The sequence below is a fragment of the Lampris incognitus genome, chromosome 3, assembly GCF_029633865.1.
Source record: "Lampris incognitus isolate fLamInc1 chromosome 3, fLamInc1.hap2, whole genome shotgun sequence".
NCBI classification, from domain to species: Eukaryota; Metazoa; Chordata; class Actinopteri; order Lampriformes; family Lampridae; genus Lampris; species Lampris incognitus.
The window spans coordinates 30,169,890-30,190,593 of NC_079213.1; the positions used below are offsets into that span (position 1 = coordinate 30,169,890).

General features: G+C 51.7%; 2 protein-coding genes across 4 annotated transcripts; one reads left to right on the forward strand and one right to left on the reverse strand.

Moving 5' to 3' along the window:
* The first annotated feature begins 575 nt into the window (after nt 1-575).
* amdhd1 (amidohydrolase domain containing 1) lies at nt 576-6,791 on the forward strand. Of its 2 annotated transcripts, none has more exons than XM_056276054.1 (9): nt 576-743; nt 860-966; nt 1,113-1,177; nt 1,281-1,558; nt 2,602-2,827; nt 2,929-3,053; nt 3,155-3,306; nt 3,469-3,629; nt 6,443-6,791. In XM_056276054.1, exons 1-8 carry the CDS (start codon nt 607-609, stop codon nt 3,594-3,596), a joined length of 1,218 nt encoding a protein of 405 aa, XP_056132029.1. In that variant the 5' UTR covers nt 576-606; the 3' UTR covers nt 3,597-3,629; nt 6,443-6,791. The 2 variants fall into 2 exon arrangements, with proteins under 2 accessions (XP_056132029.1, XP_056132028.1); XM_056276053.1 differs by having other exon boundaries at nt 3,155-3,248.
* Nucleotides 6,792-7,454: 663 nt separating this feature from the next.
* On the reverse strand, nt 7,455-12,660 carry LOC130109255 (tetraspanin-9). Of its 2 annotated transcripts, none has more exons than XM_056276055.1 (9): nt 12,509-12,660; nt 11,554-11,604; nt 11,213-11,290; nt 10,140-10,331; nt 9,688-9,762; nt 9,489-9,590; nt 8,957-9,088; nt 8,161-8,244; nt 7,455-7,998 (listed from the first exon to the last, which is right to left on the reverse strand). In XM_056276055.1, the coding sequence occupies exons 3-9, from the start codon at nt 11,273-11,275 to the stop codon at nt 7,927-7,929; spliced, it is 720 nt and encodes a 239-aa protein (XP_056132030.1). In that variant the 5' UTR covers nt 11,276-11,290; nt 11,554-11,604; nt 12,509-12,660; the 3' UTR covers nt 7,455-7,926. The 2 variants fall into 2 exon arrangements, with proteins under 2 accessions (XP_056132030.1, XP_056132031.1); XM_056276056.1 differs by having other exon boundaries at nt 12,534-12,636.
* Between the last annotated feature and the right edge of the window lie 8,044 nt (nt 12,661-20,704).

Consider the following 20,704-nt stretch of genomic DNA (forward strand, 5'->3'; position numbering starts at 1 on the left):
CCATAGAAAAATAGACTCGCTAGTCCTTGGCTAACGGGTCGGACCCTTTAGTCGCCTGGTTAACTTAGTTGCTCCTGGTGCGGGAGACTCGGGTTCGCGTCCCGGCTGCGGCGGTTCCCCGACTGCCCCCCGAATTCGCTACAATATGTACAACTTGGAACTTTACACCCGTTTGCTGGTAGGTGCAGGTGAAAGTTCGTCGACAATTCTGTGCATGTCGTTGACATTTATCCATGGTAAGTCTTGATGGCATCGCGAAAAATATGCCATTGTCAATGGCACACGCCGACAAACAGGAAACTGGTATGACCGCTGCAGTAGAAACCGGAAGTCAGTTGACTACAGCTATGCACAGAGTCAATTCCCTTGCAGCTTTCAAGGGGGACTCGTCAACATTGCCAGGATTCCTAACCCAGGAAAATCCAAAGGTTTTGGGCCTGGAAGAGGCTTGTGTGTGCATGATGGTAGCGCCCCCCCCCCCCCCCCGTGTACTTCGAACCTTGCTCTAGTCAAACATTTGCACATCTCCAAACAAGCAAGGTACAAGCTGTGAGGGTGACCACGTCAGTTGGCATTTGTGTATAGCTTGGGAAGTTAATACCAAAAATGTCCAGCAATTACAGGCTACTGGTGAAGAACGCACAACAAGTGGTTTTGATTTGCAACAGCGGGGAGAGATACCTGACCAAGAATGGGATGCAAAACCTTCATGTAATTGAAAATGGCAGCATAGTGATTGGGAGGTAAGGTTTGTAGTTTTGTTATTTTATTGACTTACCTACAGGTTTTTTTTTTTAAAGTGCAGGAGGACTTTTGTTTTTATTGTCTTGCTGTTTTGTCCTAAATCGTTTCCATGCAGAGATGGACTGATCAAAGCTGTGGGACCTGCAGACGCCATTGGGGCTCAGTATTCAGATGCGTCTTTTGACAAGGTTATTGATGCAACCGGAAAGTGTGTCATACCTGGTGAGGGGCATCATATCAGCAGACCTTGTTTTTCTGTGTGTGTCTTTTTGGTGGTCTCGATGGTTATAGTTATTTTATAAAAGTTGTACATTTACGTCAGATGTTGTCATTACAATTAGGATGTGTGAAGAGTATTCTCTTTTTAGGGTTGGTTGATGCCCATACCCATCCAGTTTGGGCCGGTGACAGGGTGCATGAATTTGCCATGAAGGTAAATGAATTGTGACCTCTACCCTTCTTGACGTTTGACCTTAATTCTCCCACTACAATACAGCCATTTTTAAGTGGTAATTGAACGGGTGTTACTTCTGCAGCTGGCAGGCGCCACATACATGGACGTGCACCGGGCCGGCGGAGGGATCCACTTCACGGTGGAGCACACACGTGCGGCACCGGCCTCCGACCTGCTGGCCTCGCTGACAGGCAGGCTGGCTCGGATGCTGCGCGCCGGCACCACCTTGGTGGAGTGCAAGAGCGGCTACGGCCTGGAGCTGCAGACGGAGCTCAAGATGCTGGAGGTGATAGAGACCGCCAGACGCACCCTGCCCATCAACATATCCTCGACATACTGTGGAGCCCACGCTGTTCCCAAGTACTGGAAGTTAACCAAATGATGCTTGCTATGAACTGCTTATTGTCCTAAATGCTGAACCCCTGCTGATCCACCTTAGGTCATTCGGGAGGTCAGCCTAGATTGTGATAAAGTAAAAGGAGCCACTGTCTCTCTCAGGTGGGACCAAGTAATTGTTTCCTAAGTGTCTTGGCACTCAAGTCTCAGGTCAAAATTGGCAAGTCCCAAGCATCTGGGTGGTGTAGTGGTCTATTCCGTTGCCTACCAACACGGGGATCGCTGGTTCAAATCCGTGTGTTACCGCCGGCTTGGTCGGGCGTCCATACAGACACAATTGGCTGTGTCTGCGGGTGGGAAGCGGATGTGGGTATGCGTCCTGGTCGCTGCACTAGTGCCTCCTCTGGTCAGTCAGTGTCCCTTTTTGGGGGGGGGGACTGGGGGGAATAGCGTGATCCTCCCACGCGCTACTTCCCCCTGGCGAAACTCTTCAGTGTCAGGTGAAAAGAAGCAGCTGGCAACTCCCCATGTATGGGAGGAGGCATGTGGTAGTCTGCAGCCCTCCCCGGATCGGTAGAGGGGGTGGAGCAGTGACCGGGACAGCTCAGAAGTGGGGTAATTTGCCAAATGCAATTGGGGGAAAAAGGGGAGAAAATCCAGAACACAAAGAACTGAGAAGTCCCAAGTCCTAAACTTTGATTTTCAAGTCCTAAGCACATCATTTTATGGACTGTTCATCAAATTTGATGCTATTTCAAAAGTTTCACAGCAGAGCAATAGTTAATAATATTAAATTCACGCACATCATTAATGCTTTTAAAATTTGTATTTACTAGGGATTGATTCAAAGTGGTAGTATTAATGGTAGTATAGAAATGAAGATTTGATTGGCTGCACACTTTTTAAGTGTTTTATCTTTGGGCTTGGAGAAGGTACCAAGTCTTCCAAGTGAAAAGTGTGAAGTTATGAGTCAAAGCTGAGTTGCAAGTCTTTTTCCAAGTCACGTCTAAGGTCACCAAATATGTGATATGACTCGAGTCCACATCTCTGGTCTCTCCCGTACTCAGAGGCAAGACGGTTGTGCAGGCCACGCAGGACATACTGCAGGTTCAGCTGCCCCGACTGAGAGAACGCATGTCTGCTGGAACGCTGAAGGTCGACAACATCGATGTGTTCTGCGAACAGGGGGTGTTTGACCTCGACTCCACGCGAGCCATCCTGCAGGCTGGCAAAGACATCGGCCTCAACATCAACTTCCACGGAGATGAGCTCCATCCCATGAATGCTGCACAGGTACTGGATTTACCTTTAATGTGCTGGCACATAAGCGAGGAAGTGCACAGAAGAGCTGTTGCAAATGTAAGCGGTTTATTGTGCATGTGTGTGTGTGACAGTTGGGGGCTGAGCTCGGAGCCTTAGCCATTAGTCACCTGGAGGAGGTCACAAATGACGGTATCGCTGCCATGGTAAGAGCAAAAACTGCTGCGGTCCTTCTGCCAACTACAGCCTACATCCTACGGTAAGGCAACACTGAATCCCACATACACACAAGTATGCACGCTTTAACTGAACCGATAATCTGATTGATAATCTAAACTGATCATCGCTGTGGGTGTCCAGGCTACCTCAGCCGCGGGCCAGAGACATGCTGGAAGCTGGAGTGATCGTTGCCCTCGGAAGTGACTTCAACCCCAATGCTTACTGTTGCTCCATGGTGAGAAAAGAAAGAAGGTGGGAGATGACGGGGAACGGAGAACAGGAAAGACAGCATGGTAGATGAAGAGGCTTGTCCTGAATACGGGGGGGGGGGGGGGTCTGAGATTCAGAATTTATGACCCAAAAGATGAGAGAGGTGAGAAGTGTCAGTTGGATACAACTCATACTAGCGTTAGTTTTTAACTGTCTCTCCATCTCTGTCCTTATCTGGGCTCCAGCCAGTGGTTATGCACCTGGCCTGTGTAAATATGAGGATGTCCATGCCCGAGGCTTTGGCTGCAGCCACAATCAACGCAGCGTATGCCCTGGGGCGCTCGCACACCCACGGCTCCCTGGAAGTCAATAAACATGGAGACCTGCTGGTGCTCAATGCCACACGGTAAAACGCCACACACACACACCCCCCCTGAAGGAAATCTTTTCTGCCATACATTTTTTTCTGTGTATAGACTTCATGTTATTGTGAACATATGAATTCATATATCTCCTGTAGCTCCAATATATTTCATAATCATATTAACATATTGTTAAATTCATCATTATCCTGAAGACCGTAATCATTCATCACTACCAAAAATAAACTAAAAAGAAGCCAACAACATTACTTAAAGGTGTTGTATGCAACATTCAGCACCAGCATCTCAGACCAAACCAAAACAAAACAAGTTGTAATCGTGGACCACCTGCATGCAATCCCTCAATCTTTGGAAGTAGTCCATAGCCATAAGGATGTAGCGGGTGCCAGAGTCAGTGATGGAGAGAGGCCCAAGGATGCCCACCCATACTCGCTCCATTGAGGCCCTGACCATGTACTGCCGCAGTGGGGCATGGGAGCGCAGGGTTGGTCCCTTCTGGGCGGTGCAGGAGTTGCAGCAGTGCACATGTAGCTCCACGTCTTGTCAACAGCTAGGCCAGTAGAACCGCCCCCTGAAGTGGTGGAGGGTCTTGGTTTTCCCGTAGTGCCCCACCCCCACTGAGCCATGGACCATCTGGAGAACCTAGGGATGGAGCACCAATAGCTGCAGGAGGTTGTTCCCTCGTCCAGAAGCTTGTCACCTCTGGTACACCCAACCCATTGTGGAGCTTGAAGTTGCCCCATCTAGAGGGGTAGGGCTTTACCTCGGGCCCCAGTGCTGACACTTCTGTCCACGTGGGGCACTGCCCCATCTCCAGCCAGTCCCTCACCAGCACCAGGGTCATGTATGCCTCCTGCTGCTGCTTCAGTTGCTGCGTGGTCAAAGGGAACCACCTCTCCTCGTTGCTGGTAGTCTGGACGGCTGCCACCATTGGCATCATCTGGCCCTGTTCCTCTTGCCGCTGGCAGTAGCGGCACTCTAGTGCCGTACAGGGGCTTTGTGCCTGCTGGGCGGAAGGTGCTTGGTGACTTACTCATTGGTCTTTGGGCCTGTTCTTCCCCTGAGGGTGATGGTTGCCCCCGACATGTTCACACGGGCTCCTTAGCGGGTCACCAGGTCCAGGCCGATGATGCACAGGTCCCAGATGCTGGCAAGCTAGAACTCATGTGCCAGCTCCTGGTCTCCAGCCTGGACTCACAGTGACTTCTCCCCTTTCATGCCAGCCCTTTCTCCTGTCGCCGTCATAAGCTGGATTTGGTTGGTGACCATGACACTGAGAGTAGGCCGGTGGTGCCCGGGAGGATGCCACGTCACACCAGGGAAATGGTAGATCCCGTGTCTACCAGGGCCCAGCAGGGTCGACTGCCGAGTTGGCAGTTCAGATGTATTCCTTTGGTGTGACCTAGGCAACCAACCAGCATGCATTAGCCTTGAAGCGGAGCTGCATTTCTCGTCGGCTGGTCAACTCTGGCTTTTGGTGCTGGTGCTGGGCAGTCATGGGCTATGTGACCAGGCTCATCATACCGGTAACAGCAGTTAGCTGGCCGGGGTGGATGTCACCTGGATGTTGGAGGCCATCGCCGAGACTGCTGTGGTGGAAGCCGAACTTAGTAGACCTCTTCTGCCTCCTACTCCTCATCGTAGTCGGCCAACCTGACGTGCAGGTGGAGAGCAGGGGCCTTCTGCTGAGTAGGCTGCATGGAAAGTACCACCTCGGCCCGTTCAGCATCGCAGAGAGCATCGCTGAGGGATTGGGGCACAACGAGGCAAACATGCTGGCGTAAGTGCTCCAGTGTGAGCCCCTGCAGGAAAGCGTGGAGGGCCAGCTCCTCTTGGGTGGCTGCGTTGAACTGCAGGTAACCATGTTGGGCATGCAGCTGCACATCTGCGGCAAAGGTGCCCAGGCTCTTTCCTTCTTAGTGGTGGCAGCTGGCTAGCTGCTCTCTGGTCAGTGAAGGTTCACTGCCCAAATCGCCCCTCTAGTACCATGGTCAGGGCCTGGAGGTTCCACTGCTCTGCTGGGGCTAGGTCAATGAGCACCTGCAAAGCCTTTCCCTCCAATGTCAGGGCCAAGTGAAGAGCAACTTCTTCTTTGCTCCATCCGCTGTGCCATGCCACTAGTTGGACTTGAGAGAGGTACGGTTCTAGCTGTGTCATCCCATTGTACTTGGGTAGCTTGGCTAGTGTTCTATGTGCAACAGGCCTCCTGGTCGCTAGGGGGCGGTTGGTGGAAGGATAGTAAACCACCCTGCGTTTACTAGTTGTGATGGGCCGTTAATTTTTTTTCTTTAGTATGTAGAGCCCTCTGCTGGAGGTTTAGTGACGTGCAGCCAATAATCACATTGCTGCATGAACCAAATGAGTCCCTTGTTTGTCTCAATGTTTTGGAAATACCACAGAGAAGCCATGTTAAATATTTACCAAACTGATCTTGGTGCCGATTCTGACTGAAATGGAAAACTCAGTATTTTTCTAGGTCATGTCAAAAAAACATCAGGACACACAACAGCTGCCCCTTACGGTACCTAGTGTAATGGTGTAGCGACATTTGTGGTTACTTATAATCAAGCTGTAGTATGCTCCTCCGGGTGAGTTCATAGTGTTGTGTCCCAATGAGCAAGCACCTTTCTGTTATTAACTATAGAAATCAATGGTGGGCTATTACTACAGACCCGGGTCCAGGGTCCATCGTGAAGATTTTAGGTTTTGTTAAGAAATGTGACAGACAAACACATGTACTCAATATGTTAATAGAATGTGGAAGAAAATTCCAGGCACACAAGGACTAAATAGACGCTCCAGTTCATCTTGCTTCGTCTTGTCTGTCCCTCTGCAGATGGAAGCACCTCATCTACCAGCTGGGAGGACACCAGGAGCTCATCTGTCACGTCGTCGTCAAAGGAAATGTGGTGTATGACAATGACAAAACCCTAGATTTGTAGTTTCAGGAAAACAACATGCTATCATCTGCCTTTAGCTCAGTACTGTACTCAAAATGATTCAAATGTACACTTTTAAAAATGTCATCTTGGCTGGAAATATTCCAAGATGTGATCTGAAAATCAACTACTAACTTGTCACCAGCGGGGAAGGGTTGTACTGGGATCGATGGATAAATTAGGTTATGCAATACCCGTTAGCGTGGACGTCTGCAAAAAAATTAAAAAAACTCTTCAGTAGTACAATTGCAGCGTGAATCATCAGTTGATTTACATGAGTTAGATGCTTGGCCATATCTGGGGATCAAGAGATTTATCCATTCAACCCATCTCTTGCGTTGAGACTGAGATTAACCTGCTTTCACCTGTCCAGTCAAAGACGGCCAGCAGGCGTGAAAGCAGATAACAAGACTAAACAAAAGATGGGGCGTCCACAGGGCTCTCCTGTTTGAATCCCCGTGTTACGTCCGGCTTGGTCGGGCGACCCTACAGGCACAATTGGCCGTGTCTGCGGGTGGGAAGCCGGATGTGGGTATGTGTCCTGGTCGCTGCACTGGCACCTCCTCTGGTCGGTCAGGGCGCCTGTTCAGGGGGGAGGGGGAACTGAGGGGAATAGCGTGATGCCCCACGCGCTACGTCCCCCTGGTGAAACTCCTCACTGTCAGGTGAAAAGAAGAGTCTGGCAACTCCGCATGTGGTAGTCTGCAGCCCTCCCCGGATTGGCACAGGAGGTGGAGCAGAGCAGCGACCGGGACGCCTCGGAAAATAGGGTAACTGGCCAAGTACAATTGGGGAGAAAAGGGGGAAAAAAAAGGAACAAAAGATAAAAATCCCACAACAAAACACAATCTATCACTTTTTAAGTTTGATAACTATCGAGATAAACCGACATAAATGAACATTATTACGTTTGACAGAGTAATCTGTACTTTTATTGAAAAAGTCAGTACACGTGCTCATGGTAACTAGAGCCATACAGTATAATGTACCACATGACGGCGCTCCCCCACCTCACCACTCTCGGGCTGTAGACCTCTCTTCAGACCTTCACGTCTATTCTCTCTACTTACACCGACAGACTCAAATCACACACATCATTTAAATAAAAACACTGCTTTACGGTGATAATAAAAGCAAGTCGTAAAAATATTAACTCGTATTATTCACAATGGTACGTAGGTGCATAGATGAGCGATAAAAGATACAAGGCTGTTGTGGCATGCACTACAAGTATGTCAGTCGCTAATTGACCATAAACACAAAGTAACGATGACGTCACACTTAAGCAACAAAATATGTCGGGGCTGTAGGACCGGGTGAACATTCCCTCTAAGTCGAGGTGAAATGAAAGGAACGAAGCGTGTGAGAGAGAACCAGTGCTTCAGGCTTCATACTTCTTCCCTGCTCGGTGGATCTGCTGGTACAGCGTCATGGAGAAAGCCATACCAAGGAGCTGCAAAACCAGAGCAATGCTGAATCAAGACAAATCATCGTTAACTGTCCTGCTGCTATTTGGTGACTGTACGAGCACTTTTCCAAGCATGTTATGTTTCTGTTAAACAGCATGTTGTGTTTCTGTTAAACCATATGTTGTGTTTGTTGCACAGCTGCTTACTTGTATGACCAGCACACACATAGCAATGGTTCCCAGTAGGTGTTTGTTGTCGTCCAGCCACTCCTCTACTTTCTCGTAGCAACCCTGGGAACATGGAAAAACAACGAGGAGGAGGAGGAGGAGGAGGAGGAGGGTCAGTATTCAGGCAATGAGATGAAGCTAGTCTGTTCTGACTACTGACATGGTTTTAATATGGTTTAACACAGGTCTCAATCAACACTCAGCATGGATTTTTGAGTTTTCTTTGCCACAAACTAATATAATAATATAATATAATCATCCAACCCCCCCCCCCTTTTTTCTCCCCAATTGTACCTGGCCAGTTACCCCACTCTTCGGAGCCATTCCGGTCGCTGCTCCACCCCCTCCGCCGATCCGGAGAGGGCTGCAGACTACCACATGCCTCCTCCGATACATGTGGAGTCGCCAGCCGCTTTTCACCTGACAGTGAGGAGTTTCACCAGGGGGACGTAGCGCGTGGGAGGATCATGCTATTCACCCCAGTTCCCCCTCCCCCCTGAACAGGCCCCCCGATTGACCAGAGGAGTCGCTAGTGCAGCAACCAGGACACATACCCACATCCGGCTTCCCACCCGCAGACAAGACCAATTGTGTCTGTAGGGACGTTCGACCAAGCCGGAGGTAACACCGGGATTCGAACTGGCGATCCCCGTGTTAGTAGGCAATGGAACAGACCGCCACGCTACCCGGATGCCCTAAAGTTTGGATATTGCTCATTCCCCAGATATTTTTTGTTATTGCATATGTTTCCTTGGCAACAAAAGCATAAACTCACTCGTGTCCAGAAAGCATTGGAGGCATTGCGCCCGCAGCCCTGGAAGACCTCCTGGCAGCACCGGTCGGGGACCACCTTCTCCTGCAGGGCAGCGTGCCAGTCGGTGTGGCTCATAACCCCGCAACACCGCCACTGGGAGAAACCAGGAAAGAGTTAGCTGGCTAAAGGGGTTCCAAAAGTCTTTCCAGACCCAATCTGGGCTTGAAGAAGTTTGTCTGTGTTCAATTCGAAGTGTCCTTAGACTTGGCCATATCATCCTACATCTTACATCTCAAACGGCATTGGGGTCTACAGTTTCACAAACACTTTGGCTTTATTTTTGTGTCATCTTGAATCCTGCCAAAACAATTAAATTGACTATCTGCGTTCTGCACACTTTGTCAAGATGCCAAAGCTCTTTATATTTTCTATTTATTTCATATTTTCTAGACTTTAATGACCCAGTGAGAACCTGAGATTTCAGCAATGTGTGTGTGTGTGTGTGTGTGTGTGTGTGTGTGTGTGTGTGTGTGTGTGTGTATACCAAATGTACCTCTGTCTGGATGGTGTTCCACGCGTTCTTTAGACCAGCATTATTATCTGTATTGTATAGCACCAGCCCCTCCTTCAGGTCTTGTCTGGCATTATCGCTTACCTGCACAGATCGACAGGATATCACAGAATAAACATGCCCACTGACCTACACCAGTGTTTTTACAGACTGAATATGACTGAACATGATAAATTCCTACCTTGTCTGTGTAGACAAAGAACAGGATGAGGAGGATCAGTTCGGCCAAGAGAATGATCAAAAGGACAATGAAGAACTGTGAACAAAATGACAGGGGGTAAGAATAATGAGGAGGCTACTTGCAGTGTTAGGTATTACTTAAAACTAATGAAAAACAAGACTAGGTTGAAACCTCGTATATGGCTGGACTGTGACTACATTTATTAAACGGCCGCTTTTGTGTACCTACGTTTAAAAAGTGGCTGTTTTGACAGGTTCTGTGAACAGCTGATGATATAATAGAAAACTGTTCAAACAGCCAATGGGGAAACTGCAACTCAGCCGTCTGACCATATGTGAAACTCCATCACTCACTCAGTTGCTCACTCACAGACAACCGCATGTGTAGGGCTGGCCCCGCTGTCCAGCCAACAACACAACAGTGGTGCATCATGGGTTTTATAATATACGTACACTGAGCAGAAGGCACTTGTTCACCTTGATGGCGCCCAGACAACCCAGGAAGCCGGTGACCATGACAATGGTGCCAAGAGTGATGATGAGGTTGGCGGCAGAAAGCGAGGGGAATGAGGGTGACAGGGTGGCAAAGTTGCCCTGAGACACCGATAGCCACACTCCTACGCCCAGCAGACCGCATCCACCCAGCTGAAATGCAGAGAACACATGTGACATGCCTCAGTTGTATATTGATCTGACGATTCACTGTCTATGTTTTCATTAAGCATCATAATCAGAACCAGACCCAGGCTTTATTGGCCAAGTATGCTTTTTTACAAATATAAAGAATTTGTTTTTGGTTGTCAGAGCTCACAATGGACCGTCCATCCATCCTTCCACGTATGTACAAAATTATATGAACAACTATTGCACAATAAGTACATGCACAGCAACAAGTGCAAAGTGAGGGGGCATCTGGGTAGCGTAGCAGTCTATTCAGTTCCCTACCAACACGGGGATCCCGGTTCGAATCCCCCTGTTACCTCTGGCTTGGGCAGGCGCCCCTACAGACACAATTGGGTGTGTCTGTGGGTGGGAAGCCGCATGTGTACTGGTCGCTGCACTAGCATCTCCTCTGGTCAGTCGGGGCGCCTGTTCAGGGGGGAGGGGGAACTCGGGGGAATAGCGTGATCCTCCCACACGCTACGTCCCCCTGGCAAAAGTCCTCACTGTCAGGTGAAAAGAAGCGGCTGGCAACTCCACATGTATCGGAGGAGGCATGTGGTAGTCTGCAGCCCTCCCCGGATAGGCAGAGGGGGTGGAGCAGTGACCGGGACGGCTTAGAAGAGTGGTGTAATTGGCCAGATACAATTGGGGAGAAAAAGGGGGGAAAAACATCCAAAAAACAAAGGATAAAAAAATACAAGTGCAAAGTGTTTGGAGGAGTGCAAGATGAAGTTAAATATCAACAACTTATTATGTACAGATGTAATTACTTACAATTATTCTGCAGTAAACATGTAATGGCGTTGAATATAAGTAAATGATAGGTACACATAGAAATTATTTACAAGTCAGAGGTTACTCACCCAGAAGAGCAGGTTGAAGAGGAAGAGCATGTATTTGACGCAACAGATACAACCACGAGCCATGATTCAGCCGAGACACTGAAAAGGACAATCGAATGACCTTTCAACTCTTGCTAGCCGAGAAGTGGGATTTTGCCTACCATAAACGTGTATATGTATATGTATGAGTTACGTTGAATTAAAGTCATTAACATTGACATGTACATATATTTTGAATTTGACTAATGCAAAAATGGTAATAGAAAATGCACTGAGAGAGACAATATGGAGTAAATATAAACATGAAAATTAATCACATACTTACAGCCAGACCATTAGAAAAGGACCCAGACAATACGTACCACTTCAACAAGCAGGCGAACTGAAGTCACTCAGGACATGGAGCTGCAACACTAAGTGGACACAAGCAACCATCACTGTATGCAGGAATGCATTTAATATTTCATTATTTTACTAATAAAGCAATCAGCTCTCTTATTTCAAAGCAATGGCAGTGCATAATATGCACAATATCAAACTATAAGAGCAACCAGTCACTATGTCATCAACCGAGAGAAAAAGAGGATATATTGACATGAAAACCAAAAAGGGGGGAAAACATTTCAGCTCACAAACAAAAGTGCCCATAAAGAAGGCTATTAAACAATACAAAGTGACTCAGAGGAAACGACGACAGGGGGGCTACCTTGTCGGAACAGCAGAGACCTGAACAAACCTGCGTTAGTAAAGGTTCCCAGATTTTATAACACACTTTTTTCCCCCTGTAGTTTGAAAGGCACGTCAGATAATCTAGACACACATGCTCCAGCATGACTCCAGCAGCCAGCCATGGAGCGCTTATCTGCTGCTGCCCGCTGCGAGAGCACGTTTCCATGCACAGAATGTTGAGATATCACAAAGTTTTCCCTTTGACTCAAATCACAAAGCTGATTGATTTCCCAAATAGCAAACATAATGCTCGACATCAACGCCCAACACCTTATTTAGCTCTTGAGAAATCATAATCCAGTTGAAGTTTTCTCTGTTGGGGGTGGGGTGGGGGGGTCTCTCGGCGTGACGTCATTCCAGTAAAGAGTCCGGTTCGGCCAAAAAAACAATAACGAAAAACAAAAACTTACCAGAATCAGTACGCACACGTAATTTCATTAAAGGCTAGATTTCACGATAACAAAACGATAAATGTCGACGAAACGACCAAATCGCGTCGGTTATAGTACAACGCTGTGACCGGCCCCCCCCCCTTCCATCTTCATGCGCACCGAGAAAAAGGGAGAGAAAAACGGTTTTTCTTCCTACCGTAAGTTTATGAACTTGAGCTCACCATCGCTCCACCATCTCAGATTTCTACTTTCTACCCTGCAAAGGGATTAACCAGCGTTGCTCTGTCCGACAGCTGCAGTTGATAACTGGAGGAGGTGAGGGGGGGGGGGACAAAATCACAGAACAGCTAACTTTGAAGTTCCGACGGGACTTTTCCAGGCTCCGAGCAGTTCAGCTTTGGAAAAGGCGGAAACTGTGGAGCCGAGCTGGGGGCGTGGCACTGAGGACGCTACAGGACGCGACGTAATACCGCCGCGGTGACGTCACAAAGCGTGATTATGCCACATTATCGACCGCAGGTCCGTTTGCGAAGTTAATAGGTTTAACAAAACAAAAGCTTTCTCGGAGAAGACAACGCATGGTGTTTTTTTTCCCGTGTTACATTTTCCAAAAAAAGAAAAAAGAAATAAGAAACAAGAAAGAAGAATCAGTGTGTTCTGAAAACCCCTTTGGAACAAAGTGGCACATTTAACAATCTAAATTCCACAAACAAACTCTCCTGGCGTGCAAATTGTGCTATGTCCACAACTGCCCCCCCCCCTCATAGTACCTCCTACTGGAACCATACCGATTTGACTATACTAAGAATATGTGGCAGGATGAGGAAAAAACACAGGAGACGAAGGCGAGTTTGCTGTTTATTCCTCAGCTCCAAAACCAAAACTCAAGCAGGAACAACCCTGCACCAGCAAGCCCGGGAACGTAAACCACGCCCCCAGCTCACAGTCCTGCTGGGTGAGAGGCATAGCCCCTAGTGTCCGCTACACAGCCCCCCCCCCCCCCCCCGAACACCCAGAAGGGACTCCTGGATAGAAAATTAGTGTCTCACTGGAGGCTTAAGCAGCCTGCCAATAGCGGCTGCGCCGTCCCTCAGCCAAAACAGTAGGTGAAACACTGTCCAAAGTCGGCTGAGAAGCAGAACGCTGAACCCGTGAAGACACTGCCGGGGTCCTGGAAGGAGGACGACCCCGACGGGGTACCTGGGCCGGAAACACAACTTCGCCTGCCACCCTGTGCGCCGGTTTAAGCCTATCAAGCGTGACACGCTCCCTACGCCCACCCATATCCAGCACAAAACCCTTAGGACCCGTCTCAAGAACCCGAATGGGCCATCGTATGGGGGTTGGAGGGGCGAGCGGTGAGCATCATGCCGTACAAAAACAAAACGAGCCGACATGAGCTCCGCAGGCACGAACGACCGCGGAAAACAATGGTGAACGGGGCCTGGAACTCGAGTGCTGTCGGACAAAAAAGGATAAACGGCCGGACGGGGTCGAGGAGCGGAACTCCCAGGCCAAATTCCCCAGGGACGCGGAGCGGCTGACCGAGCACCAGCTCAGCGGACGAAGTGTCGAGGTCCTCCTTAGGAGCCGAACGCAACCTGAGCATAATGTTATGTATGCACACATCGACAGTGCTGCATTTGATTTGGTGCTGTTCTATTGTGCTGGGATCGATTGGTGATGCCTGCGGGCTCTGGGTTGTTTGATCGGGTCTGCCTTTGATGCTGTGTCAGTCTAAATAAAGAATGCCACGGAGAGGTTGTGTCGAGCGACAGCGCTCTGTCCTGACGTGATTTAAAAATACAATATTGGCGACGAGGATGGCTGATATCTCTCTCCCACCACCTGCCCCCTTCCTGGCATTACCTGGCGAGCCTCCGGTACCATGGACTCGCTGGCTACATAGTTTTGAAAATTACATCATCGCCTCAGGGCTCGACGACGTGAGCCAGGCTAGGAAGACGGCTCTGTTGCTACACTGCTTGGGAGCAGAGGGTCATCGTGTGCTCGGGACTCTGGGAAACGTCACAAACTTTGCCGAAGCTGTGGGACTTATGAGCACCCATTTCGCTGCTCCACAGAGTGCCCTCCTTCGGCGATTTATATTCCGTCAGCGACACCAACTGCCTGGTGAGTCTGTGCGGCAGTACGTAGCTAATTTGCGAGGGCTAGCTAGCTCATGCAAGTTTGGCGCGCTTCAGGACGAGATGGTTCGCGACCAGCTAATCGAACACACCAACAACGCAAAGGTGCGTGAGACTCTCCTGCTGGAAAAAGACGATCTGCTGCTGTCCAGAGCAATTACCATCGCACTACAGGTTGAGGGAGCAGCTGAGTGTGCTGCTATGCTAAATACACAGCAAGTGGCCACCTCCAGTCAAGCTGCCAACGACTCCTCCCTCTACTCACGGCTGCCCCTCGGGACGCAACCCAACCAGAGCGAGGCGGGCGCCGACTCCACTGGGGACGTCTTGCAACTGCAACGACGGCGTTCTCGGCCCCGCCCTCAACAGTCCTGTGGTAACTGTGGGTCTCGGTCTCATGTTTCAAGGGCTCAGAACTGCCCTGCCCGTGGCCAGACATGCCGTAGCTGCGGTAAGCACAATCACTTCGCCAACGTCTGTCGATCTTCCCCGGCTGGGTCAGAGGGCCACACCCCCCAGTCTTCAACCGCCGTCATTCACAAGGTGAGCTCTGGGCCAGTGTCATTCAAATCATGCACAGTCAACATTAATGATGTGTGCATCCCCCTGCTGTTGGACACCGGTGCAAGTGTGTCTCTCCTGAATGTTGATACCTACAGTCAATTTTTCGGTTCACTGCCACTGTCCGCACCCTCAGCTGTCCTCTGTGGGTATGGTGACTCCAAAATCGATCTGGTTGGCTCTCTCCAAGTGACTGTCCGCTATGGAACCAAGCTGGTGCCCAATGCAGTTTTTCATGTGGCACGCCGTGGGGCCAACCTGATGGGCCTGGACCTGTTCTCCGCTCTGGGGTTCTCCCTCTTAGACACAAGGGGGGCAGCAATCCTGACTGTCGCCACACCTTGGCAGCAGAAGTGGCCATCGCTGTTTATGGGGCTGGGCTGCCTCTCCGCCTTCACCCATCAACCTCTCCTCAACCCTGCTGTGAAATCTGTCATCCAACCACTGCGCCGCATCCCGTTGGCTCTCCGTGATGGGGTCTCCGCCGAGCTGCAACAACTGCTGGAAGCTGGCATCACTGAACCGGTGGACGCGTCACCTTGGGTCTCAAACCTCGTGGTGGCTAAGAAGAAGTCGGGGGGCCTGCGTGTCTGCGTCGATCTACGTGCAGTAAATAAGGCAGTGGTCCCTGATAAGTATCCACTGCCCACCTCAGAAGAACTCACTGCTCAGTTCTATGGCTCTGAGGTGTTCTCCAAGCTCGACCTCAGACAGGGGTACTTACAGGTGCCCCTCCACCCCAGCAGCCGAAACCTCACAGCCTTTGTGACACATGCAGGAGTGTTTCGCTACACCAGGATGCCTTTCGGTCTCAGCTCCGCCCCTAGCTGCTTCCAGAAAATCATGGTCTCCGTGCTGGCTGGCATACTGGGCGTGGCCATGTATCTGGACGATATAGTGGTACACGGGCCCACCAGTGAAATCCACGACAAGCGCCTTAACATGGTCTTCGCAGCCCTGTCCAAGCACAAGCTAACTCTCAATGCTGAGAAATGTGTCCTCTCTGTGCCAGCCATCGACTTCGTGGGGTTCCGGCTGTCAGCGAGCGGTGTAACTCCACTACAATCCAACGTGGACGCCATTCAGGCCATCCCTGAGCCCAGCTCGGCCGCCCAGGTCGCCTCCTTCCTAGGTATGACAAGTTACTACCTGAGGTTTCTTCCCCAGTACTCTGCGACCACAGCCCCCCTGCGCCAGCTGCTGCGTAAGGACGAGCCATGGGTGTGGTCAAAGGCATGCAGTGACGCTGTGCGTGATCTCAAGACTCAACTGACTTCACCACCAGTGTTGGCTCACTTCGACATCTCCAGCTCCACCTTTGTGACCTGTGACGCATCAGCCACAGCGATAGGGGCTGTGCTGTCTCAAACCCAGAACGGTGTGGAGAAGCCCATTGCCTTCGCCTCCCGTGCCCTCAACCTGACCGAGCAGCGGTACTCCGTGGGTGAGCGTGAGGCGTTAGCCTGTATCTGGGCTTGTGAAAGGTGGCACCTCTACCTCTATGGCCGCTCCTTCACCCTCAGGACAGATCACCAGGCCCTGACAGCGCTGCTGTCCACATCTGGGACAGGCCACAAACCCCTGAGGCTGCACCGCTGGTCTGACCGCCTCCGCCAGTACAACTTCAGCCTGCAGTTCACCCCAGGCAGAGACAATGTTGTCGCCGACCTGCTCTCTCACTCTGTCTCCACCCCAGCTCCACAGACGGACACTGACTGTGTGGAAAAGGACATTGTCCAAATGCTACACACACCCCTCCAGGCCACTGTCTCTCTGCAGGAGCTGAGGGCAGCCTCCGAACAGGACCCTGTCCTCTCCCAGCTCCGCACCTACATCCAGAACGGCTGGCCTCACAAGGTCCCAGAGGAGCTGGCTGCGTTCGCCCGAGTCAGACAGGAGCTCTCCTGCTGGAACGACACCTGCGTGGCACGTGGGTTTTGCACAGTGGTCCCAGCTGCTCTCCGTGCACGTGTTTTGAATACGGCACATGAAGGCCACCTGGGCATTGTGAAACTGAAACAGCGCTGCCGAGACCTGGTGTGGTGGCCGGGGATAGACAGAGATATTGAGGCTCTGGTGAAGGACTGTTCTGCCTGCCTTGTGAGTGGCAAGACTGGCCACCAGGCTCCCCCACCCCTGCAACCTCTCGCCTGGCCCTCTCAGCCCTGGGAACACCTGCAGTTGGACATTTGTGGTGAGATCCATGGAGTTCCCCACCACCAACGCTTCATGGTGGTCGCCTACGATCTACACTCAAAATGGCCTGAACTCACCACTTCCGGCACTGTGACCTCACAGATCATCATCGACTTCCTGGACTCTCTTTTCTCTCGCTGGGGCCTCCCAAAGGCCATCACCACTGACAACGGCCCTCAGCTGGTCTCTGCTGAGTTCACTGCTTATCTCGAAAGCAAGGGCATCCGTCATATACGCACTGCGTACTACCACCCCCAGGCCAATGGCGGCGTTGAACGTTTTCACCAGTCACTGAAGAACGGCCTCAGAGCACACATGGCCCAAGGGTGCTCTTTCACGCAGGCCATCCGTCACACTCTGCTGCACTATCGGGCCACACAGCACTCGACCACAGGCGTCTCCCCAGCCTCTCTCATGCTAGGCCGGGAACTGTGCATGCCCCTTGACAGGCTCCGCCCCTCCACACCTCAGGCACCTCCCTCTGGGGTCAGAGCCTCAGTCACTCGTCAGCAGACGCGGATGAAGCAACGGTTTGACCAGTCAAAACGAACCAGGGTGCCAGACATCAATGTGTCAGACTGGGTCAGGGTCCGCAGGCCCCACAGGGACAATAAAATGGCTTCATACTGGTCCTCTCCTCTCCAAGTCACCCGTCAGCTGGGCCCAGCCACTTACCTCCTCAGTGATGGCACTCGGTGGCACTCCAGTTGTCTACGGAAGGTGTCAGCTCCGCCACACACAGCTGGTGACACAACCATAGCCATTCCCTCAGCATGGCGAGACGCCCCGGGGCTTCATGCAGCTCCTACACGGGCCCCAGACATTCCTGGGCCTCAGCTTCCCCTGCCTTCTCCTTCCCCACCTCGGCCTGCCCAGCCTCAGGCCGCCCCGCGACCTGTTCGCACACGTTTACGCCCTGGCCACCTAGAGGACTTTGTGTCAACCTTTCATGTTTGAAATCCTGCCGGGGGGGGGGGGGGAATGTTATGTCTGCACACATCGACAGTGCTGCATTTGATTTGGTGCTGTTCTATTGTGCTGGGATCGATTGGTGATGCCTGCGGGCTCTGGCTTGTTTGATCGTGTCTGCCTTTGATGCTGTGTCAGTCTAAATAAAGAATGCCACGGAGAGGTTGTGTCGAGCGACAGCGCTGTGTCCTGACGTGATTTAAAAATACAATACATAACCCAAGGTAAACGATCCACCCAGTTACCATCCGAGAGCGCAGCACGCAGCGCTGCCTTGAGAGACCGGTGAAAACGTTCACACAAGCCGTTAGCCTGAGGGTGGTACGCGGTGGTGCGGTGTACCTGCACACCCAAGGATCGCGCAAGCGTCGACCAGAGCTCTGACACGAACTGGGGGCTCCTGTCTGAGGTGATATCTGACGGAGCGCCGAAACGGGTGACCTTGGAGGAAAGAAAAGCGCGTGCAACATCCGAGGATGTTGTGGAGGACAGAGGGACAGCCTCTGGCCACCTGGTGGTCCGATCCACCATTGTGAGCAGGTGCGTAAAACCCTGTGAAGAAGGTAGAGGGCCCACCAGGTCCACATGCACGTGGTCGAAACGTCTGGCCGGGATCGGAAACGGTTCGAGGGGCGACTTAGTGTGCTGGTGGACCTTAGCGCGCTGGCACGCTACACATGCAGCGGCCCACCCCTTTACGTCCTTGCGGAGGCCAGTCCAGACGAACTTGGAACCGACCAACTTCACCGACGCCCGAACTCCAGGGTGCGAGAGGGAGTGAATCGGATCGAAAACTCGACGGCGCCAGGCCACTGGAACAACGGGGCGGGGACGGCCGGTGGAGACATCGCAGAGGAGGGCAGGACTGCCTTCCTGCATCACAGCGTCCTCCAGCTTGAGGTCGGTACGCGTTGACCTAAGGGCAAGGACGTCCGGGTCGCTGGGCTGGTCGGCAGCCATAGCGGAGAAATCCACACCGAGGTGCACAGGACACACAAGCACACGCGACAGCCAATCAGCAACAGGGTTGGACTTCCCGGCCACATGCTGAATGTCCGTTGTGAACTCGGAGATTGCCGCTAGGTGGCGCTGCTGACGAGCAGACCACGGCTCAGTCACCTTGGACATGGCGAAAGTCAGCAGTTTATGATCCACATAAGCCGTGAATGGGCGACCCTCCAGCAGGAAGCGGAAATGCCGGGTTGCAAGGTGCAGTGCCAGCAACTCCCGGTCAAAAACGCTGTACTTGCGCTCGCTATCTCGCAGTTTGCGGCTAAAAAATGCGAGTGGCTGCCACGCATTCGCCACACGCTGTTCAACCACAGCCCCCACGGCTATGTCAGACGCATCGGTCGTTAAAGCTATGGACGCCGTGGGTGTGGGATGGGCGAGGAGGGCAGCGTTAGCCAGGGCGCACTTAGCTCCGTCAAAGGCCTGGACCCATTCGGGAGTCCAGTCGACAGGGTCGTTAGCCTTCTTAAGCCGCAGGGCTTCGTAAAGTGGCAGAAGGAGGTGGGCAGCGCGAGGGAGGAAACGGTTATAGAAATTCACCATGCCCAAGAATTCCTGCAATGCCTTAACAGAGACCGGGCGGGCAAATTCCGCCACCGCTTGCACCTTAGAAGGCAACGGGACTGCGCCTTGCGGCGAAATGCGGTGGCCCAAGAAGTCAATCACCGGCAGTCCAAACCGACACTTGGCCGGGTTAACTATCAGGCCGTGTTCGTCCAAACGACGGAAAACCTGTTTCAGGTGCGCCAGGTGCTCTTCAGCTGACGGACTGGCCACTAATATGTCGTCGAGATAAACGAACACGAAATCAAGGTCACGCAACACCGAGTCCATCAGCCTCTGAAAGGTTTGCGCAGCCCCCTTCAAGCCAAAAGGCATGCGCATGAACTCAAAAAGCCCAAACGGGGTGATCACTGCGGTCTTGGGCACGTCCTCTGCGCGCACGGGAACCTGATGATAGCTGCGCACCAGGTCCACCTTAGAGAAGATAGTGGTACCTGCCAGGCGTATGGAAAAGTCCTGTATGTGTGGGATGGGATAGCGGTCATTGGCGGTGACGTTGTTCAGGCGGCGAAAGTCGCCGCAAGGCCGCCACGACCCATCCGCCTTGGGCACCATGTGAAGCGGCGAGGCCCACGGGCTGTTGGAACGCCTCACTATACGGCTGTTGGAACGCCTCACTATACCCAGACGCTCCATGATGGCGAACTCCTCCTTAGCGATAGCCAATTTTACCGCGCCGAGGCGCCGCGCGCGCGCAAAAACTGGCGGTCCCAGAGTGGGAATGAAATGTTCTACCCCATGTTTAGTAACCGCGGTGGAAAAGGCAGGCGTAGTCACCGATGGAAAATCCGCCAGCAAACGCTGAAAAACATCCCCTTGTGGTGGACACGTATTGGGGATAGAATTCACCCCAGGAACTAAGGGTTAAGTCAGGGTTGCCCTGGCAGGTTAACGCGGGGTTAAGTTATGGTTGTTCAGCCAGTTTTCTGGTTATTCTTGCCGCC